Source organism: Capricornis sumatraensis, chromosome 6, assembly GCF_032405125.1.
Source record: "Capricornis sumatraensis isolate serow.1 chromosome 6, serow.2, whole genome shotgun sequence".
NCBI lineage: Eukaryota > Metazoa > Chordata > Mammalia > Artiodactyla > Bovidae > Capricornis > Capricornis sumatraensis.
In genome coordinates this window covers 35316661-35329941 of record NC_091074.1, presented here as the reverse complement: position 1 = coordinate 35329941, position 13281 = coordinate 35316661, and the positions used below count along the sequence as shown (strand labels likewise).

Genomic DNA, 13281 nt, shown 5'->3' with positions numbered 1-13281 from the left:
CTCTTCACTTTCTGCCATAAAGGTGGTATCATCTGCATATCTGAGGTTATTGATATTTCTCCTGGCAATCTTGATTCCAGCTTGTGCTTCTTCCAGCCCAGCGTTTCTCATGATGCACTCTGCATATAAGTTAAATAAGCAGGGTGACAATATACAGCCTTGATGTACTCCTTTTCCTATTTGGAACCAGTCTGTTGTCCCATGTCCAGTTCTAACTGTGGTTTCCTGACCTGCATATACTTTTCTCAAAAGGCAGGTGAGGTGGTCTGATATTCCCATCTCTTTCAGAATTTTCCACAGTTTATTGTGATCCACACAGTCAAAGGCTTTGGCATAGTCAATAAAGCAGAAATATATGTTTTTCTGGAATTCTCTTGCTTTTTCCATGATCCAGTGGATGTTGGCAATTTGATCTCTGATTTTTCTGCCTTTTCTAAAACCAGCTTGAACATCTGGAAGTTCATCGTTCACATATTGCTGAAGCCTGGCTTGGAGATTTTTGAGCATTACTTTACTAGTGTGTGAGATGGGTGCAATTGTGCAGTAGTTTGAGCATTCTTTGGCATTGCCTTTCTTTGGGATTGGAATGAAAACTGAGTTTTCCAAATTTGCTGGCATATTGAGTGTAGCACTTTCACAGCATCATCTTTCAGGATTTGAAACAGCTCAACTGGAATTCCATCACCTCCACTAGCTTTGTTCGTAGTGATGCTTTCTAAGGCCCACTTGACTTCCCATTCAAGGATGTCTGGCTCTAGGTGAGTGATCATACCATCGTGATTATCTTGGTCATGAAGATCTTTTTTGTACAATTCTTCTGTGTATTCTTGGCACCTCTTCTGAATATCTTCTGCTTCTGTTAGGTCCATACCATTTCTGTCCTTTATCAAGCCCATCTTTGCATGAAATGTTCCCTTGGTATCTCTAATTTTCTTGAAGAGACCTCTAGTCTTTCCCATTCTGTTGTTTTCCTCTATTTCTTTGCATTGATCGCTGAAGAATGCTTTCCTATCTCTCCTTGCTATTCTTTGGAACTCTGCATTCAGATGCTTATATCTTTCCTTTTCTCCTTTGCTTTTCACTTTTCTTCTTTTCACAGTTATTTGTAAGGCCTCCCGAGACAGCCATTTTGCTTTTTTGCATTTCTTTTCCATGGGGATTGTCTTGATCCCTGTCTCCTTTACTATGTCACAAACCTCCATCCATAGTTCATCAGGCACTCTATCTATCAGATCTAGGCCCTTAAATCTATTTCTCACTTCCACTCTATAACCATAAGGGATTTGATTTAGGTCATACCTGAATGGCCTAGTGGTTTCCCCTACTTTCTTCAATTTAAGTCTGAATTTGGCAATAAGGAGTTCATGATCTGAGCCACAGTCAGCTACTGGTCTTGTTTTTGCTGACTGTATAGAGATTCCCCATCTTTGGCTGCAAAGAATATAATCAGTCTGATTTCAGTGTTGACCATCTGGTGATGTCCATGTGTAGAGTCTTCTCTTGTGTTGTTGGAAGAGGGTGTTTACTATGACCAGTGCGTTTTCTTGGCAAAACTCTATTAGCCTTTGCTCTGTTAACATTTCGTATTCCAAGGCCAAATTTGCCTGTTACCCCAGGTGTTTCTTGACTTCTTATTTTTGCATTCCAGTCCCCTGTAGAGAAAAGGACATCATTTTGGGGTGTTCATTCTAAAAAGTCTTATAGGTCTGCATAGAACCATTCAACTTAAGCTTCTTCAGCATTACTGGTTGTGGCCGTAGACTTGGATAACCTTGATACTGAATGTTTTGCCTTGGAAACAAATCATTCTGTCATTTTTGAGATTACATCCAAGTACTGTATTTCAGACTCTTTTGTTGACCATGATGGCTACTCCATTTCTTCTAAGGGAATCCTGCCCACAGTAGTAGATATAATGGTCACCTGAGTTAAATTCACCCATTCCTGTCCATTTTAGTTCGCTGATTCCTAGAATGTCGACGTTCACACTTGCCATCTCCTGTTTGACCACTTCCAATCTGCCTTGATTCATGGACCTAACATTCCAGGTTCGTATGCAATGTTGCTCTTTACAGCATTGGACCTTGCTTCTATCACCAGTCACATCCACAACTGGGTATTGTTTTTGCTTTGGCTCCATCCCTTCATTCTTTCTGGAGTCATTTTTCCACTGATCTCCTGTAGCATATTGGGCACCTACCAACCTGGGGAGTTCCCCTTTCAGTATCCTATCATTTTGCCTTTTCATACTCTTCATGGGGTTCTGAAGGCAAGAATACTGAAGTGGTTTGCCATTTCCTTCTCCAGTGGACCACATTCTGTCAGACCTCTCCATCATGACCTGCCTGTCTTGGGTGGCCCCACACGGCATGGCTTAGTTTCACTGAGTTAGACAAGGCTGTGGTCCTTGTGGTTAGATTGACTAGTTTTCTGTAAGTATGGTTTCAGTGTGTCTGCCCTCTGATGCCTCTCTCAGCACCTACCGTCTTACTTGGGTGTCTCTTACCTTGGACGTGGGATATTTCTTCACGGCTGCTCCAGCAAAGCACAGCCACTGCTCCTTACCTTGGATGAGGGGTATCTTCTCATGGCCGCCCCTCCGGACCTTGAACGTGGAGTAGCTCCTTTCGTCCCTCCTGCTGTATATTAGAGAATTTACAGTGTTGTGTTAGTTTAAGGTATATAACTAGGTGATTCATTATTCATATACATATATCCATTGTTTTTCAGGTTCTTTTCCCATATTGGTTATTATATAATACTGAGTAGAGTTCACTAGGTCCTAAATGATTATCTATTTTATATATAGTAGTGTATATATGTTAATCTAAAACTCCTAATTTATCCCCCCCCCCTTTCCCTTTGGTAACAGTAAGTGTTTATTTTTGAAGTCTGCGAGTCTGTTTCTGTTTAGAGAGTAAGTTCATTTGTTTAAATTTTTAGATTCCACATACAAGTAATTTGTCTTTCTCTGTCTGACTTACTTCATTTAATCTCTGGACCCATCCATGTTGGTGCAAATGGCATTTCTTTCCTTTTAATGACTTGACTACTATCCCATTGTATATATGTACTACTTCTTTATCCACTCCTCTGTTGATGGACATTTAGGTGGTTTCCATGTCCTGGCTCTTGTTAACAGTGCTGCAGGGAACACTGAGGTGCATGTATCTTTTTGAATTATAGTTTCTCTGGATGTATGCTCAGGAGTGGGATTGCTGGATTTTACAGTTCTATTTTTATCTTTTTAAGGAACCTGTTTGTTGTTCTCCATAGTGGCTGTACCAGTTTACATTCATACCAATAGCTTTGGATGGTTCCTATTTTCTCCACACCCTCTCCAGCATTTATTGTTTGTACAGTTTTTGATGATGGCCATTATTACCATTGTAAGGTGATATTTATTGTAGTTTTGATTTGCAGTTATCTAATAATTAGTAGGAATTGCTGATGAACAGGGACGCCTGGCGTGCTGTGATTCAGAGGGTCGCAAAGAGTTGGACACAATGAGCTACTGAACTGAACTGAATAATTAGTAATGTTGAGCATATTTTCATGTTCTTTTTGGAAACGTGTATGCTTTATTTAGAGAATTGTCTGCTTAGATCTTCTGCCCATTTTTTGATTGTGTTGTTTGTTTTCTTGATATTGAACTGCATGACCCATTTTATATTTTGGAGATTAATGCCTTGTTGGTCGCTTCATTAGCAAATGTTTTCTCCCATTCTGTGGGTTGTCTTTTCATTTTACTTTTATGTATTTTTTTTTTGCTATGAAAAAGCTTTTAAGTTTTATTATATGCCATTTGTTTATTTCTCTTTTTATTTTCATTACTCTAGGAGGTCAATCCAAAAAAAAAAATTGCTGTAGTTTATGTCACAGTGTGTTCTGCCTGTGTTTCCAAGAGTTTTATAGTATGCAGTTTTACATTCAGGTCTTTAATCCATTTTGAGTTTATTTTTCTGTATGGATTTAGAGAATGTTCTAATTTAATTCTATCACATGTGGCTATCCAGTTTCCCAGCATCACTTTTTGAAGAGAGTGTTTTTCTCTATTATATATTCTTACTTTCTTTGTCATAGATTAATTGACCATAGATGCGTGGGTTTATTTCCAGGCTTCCTATCCTGTTCCATTATCAGTATTTCAGTTTTTGTGCCAGTACCATACTGTTTGGATGACTCTAGCTTTGTAGTATAGTCTGAAGATAACAAGCCTGATTCCACCAGGATTGCTTTTGCTCTTTGGAGTCTTTTATTTTCCATAGGAATTAGAATATTTTAAAATTACTGTTCTGTGAAAAAAGCTGTTGATAATTTGATAGGGATTGCACTGAATCTGTAGGTTGCCTAGAGTAGTATGGGCATTTTTGACAGTATTGATTCTTCCAATCCAAGAATATGGTGTATCTTTTCATCTCTTTGTATCATTTATTATTTATCTTATTAGTGTCTTATAGTTTTCAAAGTACAGTTCTTTTATCTCTTTAGGTAGGTTTATTCCTAGGTATTTTATTCTTTTAATGTGATGGTAAATGGGATTGTTTCATTAATTTCTCTTTCTTATCTTTTGTTGTTAGTGTATAGAAATGCAAGACATTTGTGTGTATTAATTTTGTACCTTGCAACTTTTGTTGGTGTCTCCAACAAAAATCCCAGCTTGTGTTAAGTAGAAGTGAAATATAAAGGAAAATAGATTTAAGCGAAACTTGTGAAAAGGGGTCTGTTATGAATAACAGAAGATAATTCTCTTACCTCTATCTCTCTATCACTCATGAGATTCTAAGGATTTTTAGAAGCTCTGTGTAGGGAGCCAAGAGAAAAGACCAAAGATATATTTCTTATTTTATTGTATGACAAGTACCCTCTAAAGTAATATACTCACTATGTGCTGTGTGTATGCTCAGTTGCTCAGTCATGTCCAGCTTTTTGTGACCCCATGGAAAATAGCCCACTAGGCTCCTCTGTCCATTGAATTTTCCAGGCAAGAATACTGGAGTGAATTGCCATTTCCTTCTCCACTGCTCACTATGACTCTTATTTTTGCCTAAAAATGAAGAAAATATAGTAATATTGATGCCAGAAAACTCAGCCTCTCTGCACTGATGCTGAATCAAATTTCAGGGACTGAGTTTTGAGTGAAGTTGAAGAGAGAAGCCTTATTGCTTTGCCAGGCATAGGGGGGCGCAATGGGGTCCTGCCCTTGAAAACTGTGTGTCTCAACCTGGGAGAACATGGTGAGGCATTTTATTGTAATAGTTCAAGAGTGGGGTTGCTGGTAATACTAAGGTGAGTACAAGGCCTGCACCCCAGGATACTGTTACGTGTATCCCTTGAGGCAGAACCAGGACCAGGCTGCACACTTGTTTCTTGGCTGCTCCTGCCTTGTCTCTGCGTTCCCTCCCTTCCCTGATTAGCAGATGTTTGAATCTGCCCTTTGGGAGTCAAGGAAGGTCATGGAGGCTGGATCTGTCCCCTACAAACACAGAATAGGGGACACAGAAAGACTTCCATACCCAGGAGCCAGGGTCTACTTGGTTTCAGGATTTTTAGGAAATTGTCAATACTCAAGATACCTATTCCCCTTTCTTTGTATCCCAAATTGATATAATCACAAACAGACCTTTAATAAAGCTAGTGTAGGAAACAAAATTTAAGATGAATAAAAAAATAATTAGAGGGATGGAATAAGAATTTTCCTTCCACCTTTTTGAGTTCTTAGCTGAAACCCCTATAGTAAAAGACCGATTAAGAAAAACAAATTTATTAATGTATATGTCTTACATACACATGGAAGATACCCAGGGGAAAGTGAGTACTCAAATAGGAGGCTTCAGAATTCAGAATTACACCCTCTTCTAATAGGAAGAGAGGAAGAGGAGGGATGTAGGCCTCCTAAGTGAGAGTAAATGATTTTAGGAAAAATGAATGGGCCCTCAAGAGACTAGCTGAGAGCTATCATAGTTTGTAACAAAACTTGTCTGGATCGAGTGTGGGCTTCTTGTTTCCTCCTCCTGTGATAAGAGTTAATCTTCTCTGGTGAAACTTTACGGGAGTGAGTTCCTTTTGGAGGGTCTTCCAGCAGATAAAGGGGTATTCTAGGAAAATCTGTCCCTCGATTTTTTTTTAAGTGCCTACTATTGCCCAAAATAATCAGTATGCCAAAGTGGCATGTTTTAGGCTACTATATTCTGCAACCCTCCATAATAGTAACAGATTTTTAATAATTTATTAAAATATCTAAAAGATGGAGAAAATGTTTGAGAATTTACATTAATTTTTAATATTATCCAGGAGAGTTAAGGGGACAAAAGAAATGTAAGAGTAAAAAACGTAAGAGTGAAAATAACAGCAAAGCATTTAAAATCACAATTTAAAAAATAAATTTCCAGTAAGGTAAAACATACCTAGAGTAACAGGCAAGTTTGACCTTGGAGTACAAAAATGAAGCAGAGAAAAGGCTAACAGAGTTTTGCCAAGAGAACACACTAGTCATGGTAAACACCCTCTTCCAACAACACAAGAGTTCACTCTACACATGGACATCACCAGATGGTCAATACCAAAATCAGACTGATTTTTTTCTTTGCAGCTGAAGATGGAGAGGTTCTATACATTCAGTAAAAACAAGACTGGGAGCTGACTGGGGGTCAGGTCATGAACTCCTTATTGGAAAATTCAGACTTAAAATGAAGAAAGTAGTGAAAACCACTAGGCCAAAATCCCTTTCGATTATATGGTACAAGTGACAATTAGATTCAAGGGATTAGATCTGATAGACAGAGAGCCTGAAGAACTATGGGTGGAGGTTTGTGACATTGAATAGGAGATGGTGATCAAGAAAAAGAAATTCAAAAAGACAAAATGATTGTCTGAGGAGGCCTTACAAATAGCTGAGAAAAGAAGAGAGGTGAAAGGCAAAGGAGAAGAGGAAAAATACATCCATCTGAATGCCAAAGTTCCAAAGAATAGCAAGGAGAGATAAGAAAGCCTTCCTCAAACTACCACACAATTGCACTCCTCTCACAAGCTAACAATGTAATGCTCAAATTCTCCAAGCTAGGCTTCAACAGTATGTGAACCAAGAACTTCCAGATGTTCAAGATGGATTTAGAAAAGGCAGAGGAACCAGAGAACAAATTGCCAACATCTGTTGGATCATAGAAAAAGCAAGAGAATTCCAGAAAAAACAGTTACTTCTGTTGGATTGACTGCACTAAAGCCTTTGACTGTGTGGATCACAACAAACTTTGGAAAGATGGGCTCAGTAAAGGAAAGAAATAGTAGGGACCTAACAGAAGCAGAAGATATTCAGAAGAGGTGCCAAAAATACACAGAAGAACTATACAGAAAAGATCTTCATGACCCAGATAATCATGATGGTGTGATCACTCATCTAGAGCCAGACATCCTGGAATGTGAAGTCAAGTGGGCCTTAGGAAGCATCACTATGAACAAAGCTAGGGGAGGTGATGGAATTCCAGTTGAGCTATTTCAAATCCTGAAAGTTGATGCTGTGAAAGTGCTGCACTCAATATGTCAGCAAATTTGGAAAATAACAGTGGCCACAGGACTGGAAAAGGTTAGTTTTCATTCCAATCCCAAAGAAAAGCAATGCCAAAGAATGCTCAAACTACCACACAGTTGCACTCATCTTACAATCTCATAAAGTAATGCTCAAAATTCTCCAAGCCAGGCTTCATCAATACATGAACCATGAACTTCCAGATGTTCAAGTTGGTTTTAGAAAAGGCAGAGGACCAGAGATCAAATTGCCAACATCCGCTGGATCATCGAAAAAGCAAGAGAGTTCCAGAAATACATCTATTTCTGCTTTATTGACTATGCCAAAGCCTTTGACTGTGTGGATCCCAATAAATTGTGGAAAATTCTGAAAGAGATGGGAATACCAGACCACCTGACCTGCCTCTTGAGAAACCTGTATGCAGGTCAGGAAGCAACAGTTAGAACTGGACATGGAACAACAGACTGGTTCCAAATAGGAAAAGGAGTATGTCAAGGCCGTATATTGTCACCCTGCTTATTTAACTTATATGCAGAGTACATCATGAGAAATGCTGGGCTGGAAGAAGCACAAGCTGGAACCAGGATTGCCAGGAGAAATATCAATAACCTCAGATATGCAGATGACACCACCCTTATGGTAGAAAGCAAAGAAGAACTAAAGAGCCTCTTGATGCTTAAAACTCAGCTTTCAGAAAATGAAGATCATGGCATCCAGTCCCATCATTTCATGGCAAATAGATGGGGAAACAATGGAAACAGTGACAGACTTTATTTTGGGGGGCTCCAAAATCACTGCAGATGGTGACTGCAACCATGAAACAAACAAACAAAAACCCCGCTTACTCCTTCGAAGCAAAGCTATGACCAATCTAGACAGCATATTAAAAAGCAGAAACATTAATTTGCCAACAAAGGTCTGTCTATTCAAAGCTCTTGTTTTTCCAGTGGTCATGTAAGGATGTGAGTGTTAGACCATAAAGAAACCTGAGCACCAAAAAATTAATGCTTTTGACCTGTGTTGTTGGAGAAGACTCTTGACAGTCCCTTGCATTGCAAGGAGATCCAACCAGACCATCCTAAAGGAAATCAGTCCTGAATATTCATTGGAAGGACTGATGCTGAAGTTGAAGCTCCAAAACTTTGGCTACCTGATGCAAAGAAATGACTCATTGGAAAAGACCCTGATGCTGGCAAAGATTGAAGGTGGGAGGAGAAGGGGACAACAGAGGATGAGATGGTTGGATGGCATCACCAACTCAATGGACATGAGTTTGAGCAAGCTCCAGGAGTTGGTGATGACAGGGAGGCCTGGCGTGCTGCAGTTCATGGGGTCCCAAAAAGTTGGACACAACTGAGTAAATGGTACTGAACTGAACTTAAGGTGAAGCATATTCTCATACATCTACCAAAGCACAGAAATAGACCTGTATATTTCTAACTAAATCCTCTTTGTTCACTTCCCAAATCCTGAGATCCTTGGAAGGGAAGGGAATCAAGGGGCAGAGAGTTGGGTCTTTGTTTCTCTCTTTGGCCTGGCTCAGGCTGCTTGTATATTCTTTATAAGACCTGTGAAGGTGAGAAATGGAATTTTCAACAGAAAACCACAAGTGAACATGCTCTTCCAGTCCACCTGTGAATCTTGAAGCACTTAGGAGCATAAAAATAGCAGTCAAATTCACTTTTAAATGTCTTTAACATTTATTTTGTTGGAATTATTTAGCTACTTGGCCTTTGAATATAGAACTGTTTTCTTATTTTTAAGTGTAAATATTTTACTAAGAACTATAGCAGATATTTAAATCACTAGAACAGATGAATTGTATTTGCATATTATTTCTATATTGCTGAAAGAATGTTGTAAATGAATTCAGCACCATGGTGTTAGGGGACTAGAAAGAGAAACTTGGGAACCAATCGATGATTATCAAGGTAAAGGTACATATTCCCCAGGTGGCAAATTCTACCTATTCTGACTTTTATTATCCTTAGGATAATGTTCTATTTATTTTGTGAGTACAGAAGTTTTAATTGGATATGTCATGTTTCAAAGACAAAAGAAATGCCTAATTCACTCTAACAAACTTGTTAGTCACTGTTTATACCAAGAGGATTTCTACTCTACAGAGAATAATATTGTTTTCTTTTTCCTTTGTTGATAAATCAAAGTTTTACACTGACCTACAGCAGCCAAGAATACTTTAAAGCAAAATCATCTCCGACTAATACAGATATACAGCCTTTTAGCTTTATGTATTGTTATTTTTGCCCCCCTTTTTGATTTTTTGAGAAATATAATTCAAAAATAATTCAGTAAGAAAATATTAAGTTTGTCACTAATTTATCTAAGAAAAATATTTATAGGTTTTAATGTATTTCAATTCTAATAATATTAACTGAAGTTTTATGATTTTTTTTCCTTTAATAATATGTTTCTTATATAGTTTTGCTTGTTTGAAGGGATGCTTGGGCAGTGTAGGAATGGTTTGAACTTTACCCTTAACTGGCTAAAGTCAGTTATTCTGGAAATGTGATTTTTGTGCTTTACTCTGCCAGTGCAGGATCTTTTTCTTAAAAAAAAAAAAAGAAAAAGGTGGTGGTAGGGGGTGTTACAGTCTCAGTCTACCCTAATTCTGTTACTGTTTGCTTTGTTCTGCAATCACTCTGATCCTCCTGGCAGGGAACAAGATCCAGAGAACAAAACTAGTAGTGACTGTGTAGATAAAAAGGCAGTGAATTCTGCTTTTAAGGCAAAGAGGGAATAGTCTACAAAAGAATGAAAATGGGAATAAAAGTACAGCATTGTTAACCTGCAGATCTGTTGTACCTTTGAAAATCTTACACTGCCAAAAAAAAAAAAGTGGCACTACAAAGATACATAATTATGTGACTGAAAATCTTGAAAAGGGTCACCATTCAGTTTATGGCCAATATTTGACAATGAAATAGACTACATTATTCATGGTGGAGAAACTATAGACCCCTTTTCCTTAAAATGACAGGACAGTGTTTCAGCAGTATATGGGATACCATAATGTATTTTATATATATATATATATGTAATACTATATAGACATACTGTATTATTTATTCTCTGCCAGAACATCTCTTTAGAGATGATGAAGATGATGGGGTCAAGAAGAGTACTCCAGAGAAGAATTGGAAAGAAATGTCAGAGCAGACATTACAGAAGGTATTCTAATCTTTAAGATATTGAACTGAGCAAGTTAAATCTGAATTTTAACATAAAGGATTATGTTTTAAAACGAGGGCTCATGAACTTGAACCTTGTGTGAATCCTTAATTTAAATTCAAAATCATTGGCTTACCAAAATGGGGTTAAAAAATCAATGTTAGTGAAATAAAAAATGTGGAAACATTTATGCTTCTTTTGACATAGATTTAAAATATTTTTAAGTGATAAAAAGAATGAATTTAACAATAGAAAGTATAAAATATTTTTACATTTAAACACACTTATTTAAACTAAAAAAAGCATAGTTTCAGTTTCATGTAGTAAAATGGTAATATGTTTATAATTTTAAAGTTAAAAAGTATACATTCTCATCTCATTTTAGATAAACATTTATGCCCATATGATTTGGTATAACTCTCCCTGTTTTAACAGAACCCCTCCATATAAATCCTATAGTCACTTTACAACCTGGTTATCTTCATTAATAAAATGTTGTTTAAAAATCTTAACATTTATCTTTGCAATTTTGTACTTAACTCGTAGTCATCAATTTCAGTTAAATGGGCTTGGTTTTATTTTAGCACTTTTTGTTATTGTTATAAAGGAAATGTTCTTTAAATAGATTATTCTTGTAACCAGTTACCACTTGGATACTTAGAAAAACCTGGAAGTGTCCATATATATAAACAAAATTATTAATGTAGTTACTTAAATTTTCTACATCTGTGGATTGATTTGTAGGAAATCTATTGATATACAGCAGATGATGAGATTCCTTATAGTCAGGTAACAAAGGCTGTCATCTCATTATTACTGAATGACACATATTAGTTTGACAGTATAACATAGAGAACAAGAAATGCTCATGTTCATTTATCTTAAGGTAAAATAAGTAATTGAAATAAAGTAAGTACTTCCAGATAGAATGCCATACAGTTTATAGCAGCTTACCTTTTTTGTTTCAGAACAATTTGTTCATTTTTGCCAGGTTTTGTATAATTTTTATCTCCATGGACATATTATACTATACTGCTACTTACTACCTTGGGGTATAAACCCTAGAGAAATTTATTATTTCATTCCAACTGCCATAAATAATGTGGAGGAGGAAAAATAATTTTCCTCTATTCTTCTAGGTTCTTGGATAAGACATCCCTTGTAATAAAAAGACAGGTTAACAGAGAAAAATCAAAGTTTAATAACATGTATACTTCCTGTATACATGGGAGATAATGCATGGAAACTGACACTGTCAAATGGCCTAAGCTGTCACCTTAAATACCTTCTTTAACTAAAGACAAGAAAAGATGTTGGGGCTCTGGAGTCAGTTACTGCTCAGTTTTTAGATGTTCTCCTAGGACTGCAGTTTCTTGAAAACAACCAGCTCAAGAGATGACATGTGCCAAAGAGACATTTTAGAGTGTTAGAATTCTGCTCCCCTTAATTGCCTACTACTATAGCAGATCCAGAAATCTATTTTAACTCCTGAAAAACCCAAAGGAATTATTTTCATAGGACCATGTGTCAAATTTGTCACTTAAAAAAATAATGCAATTGTGTGAGTCATAATTTAACCCCTTTTAGTTGAGTTTCCTTATTTTACAAGGATATATATATGAAATTCAGAATGGCTTTAAAAGATACTGAAAACATGAGTAGAAATGAAATGTATGAGTAGATTTGTTTTTTTAAAAAAAATACTAACATTTCAACCTTTATGAAGTAAATTGTGTCTCCCTTCTCCAGGGGATCTTCCCAATCCAGGGATTGAGCCCAGGTCTCCTGCATTGCAGGCAGATTCTTTACCATCTGAGCCACCAGGAAGCCCAATTGTGTCTCCTCCCACAACCAAATTCTTACGTCAAAGTCCTAATCTCCTGTATCTCAGAATATGATTATATTTGAAGATGAAGGTCTTTAAAGAGTTAGGCTAAAATGAGGTTGCTGCTGCTGTTGCTGTCAAGTCGCTTCAGTCGTGTCCGACTCTGTGCGACTCCATAGACGGCAGCCCACCAGCCTCCCCCGTCCCTGGGATTCTCCAGGCAAGAACACTGGAGTGGGTTGCCATTTCCTTCTCCAATGCATGAAAGTGAAAAGTGAAAGTGAAGTCGCTCAATTGTATCTGACTCTTTATCAGAGTTTAATTCACTCAATCTGTGTACATTGTTATGACAGCGCTAGCAAAGTAATACACAAACTTCAAAAAGTCAGGTGTTTTATTTCAGTTTTGAAAGAAGCCATCTTTTTGGTAAATTAAATTCTCAGTACTGGACTTGAGATAATCTATTAGCACACAAACCAAATGCCTTTAACAATTCCCTAGACTTTCATTTTCAAATATAGGTTGAAACTTTCCTTTCTGTTTTTGGAGAAGTAAAGTCAATTTGGGAGAAGGAAATGGCAACCCACTCCAGTATTCTTACCTAGAGAATCCCGTGGACGGAGGAGCCTGGTGGGCTGCTGTCCATAGGGTCGCACAGAGTCGGACAGGATTGAAGTGACTTAGCATGCATGCGTGCATTGAAGAAGGAAATGGCAACCCACTTCAGTATTCTTGCCTA

General features: G+C 37.3%; 1 protein-coding gene across 1 annotated transcript in view; it reads left to right on the top strand.

Annotated features, from left to right (window-relative positions):
• Positions 1–6736: 6736 nt before the first annotated feature.
• The window catches only part of LOC138080689 (centlein-like), a 110485-nt gene continuing 103940 nt past the window's right edge, over positions 6737–13281 (top strand). The window contains exon 1 of the mRNA XM_068973577.1: positions 6737–6808. Within this exon, the coding sequence (XP_068829678.1) occupies positions 6737–6808 (72 nt within the window). The remainder of the gene's footprint in view (positions 6809–13281) is intronic.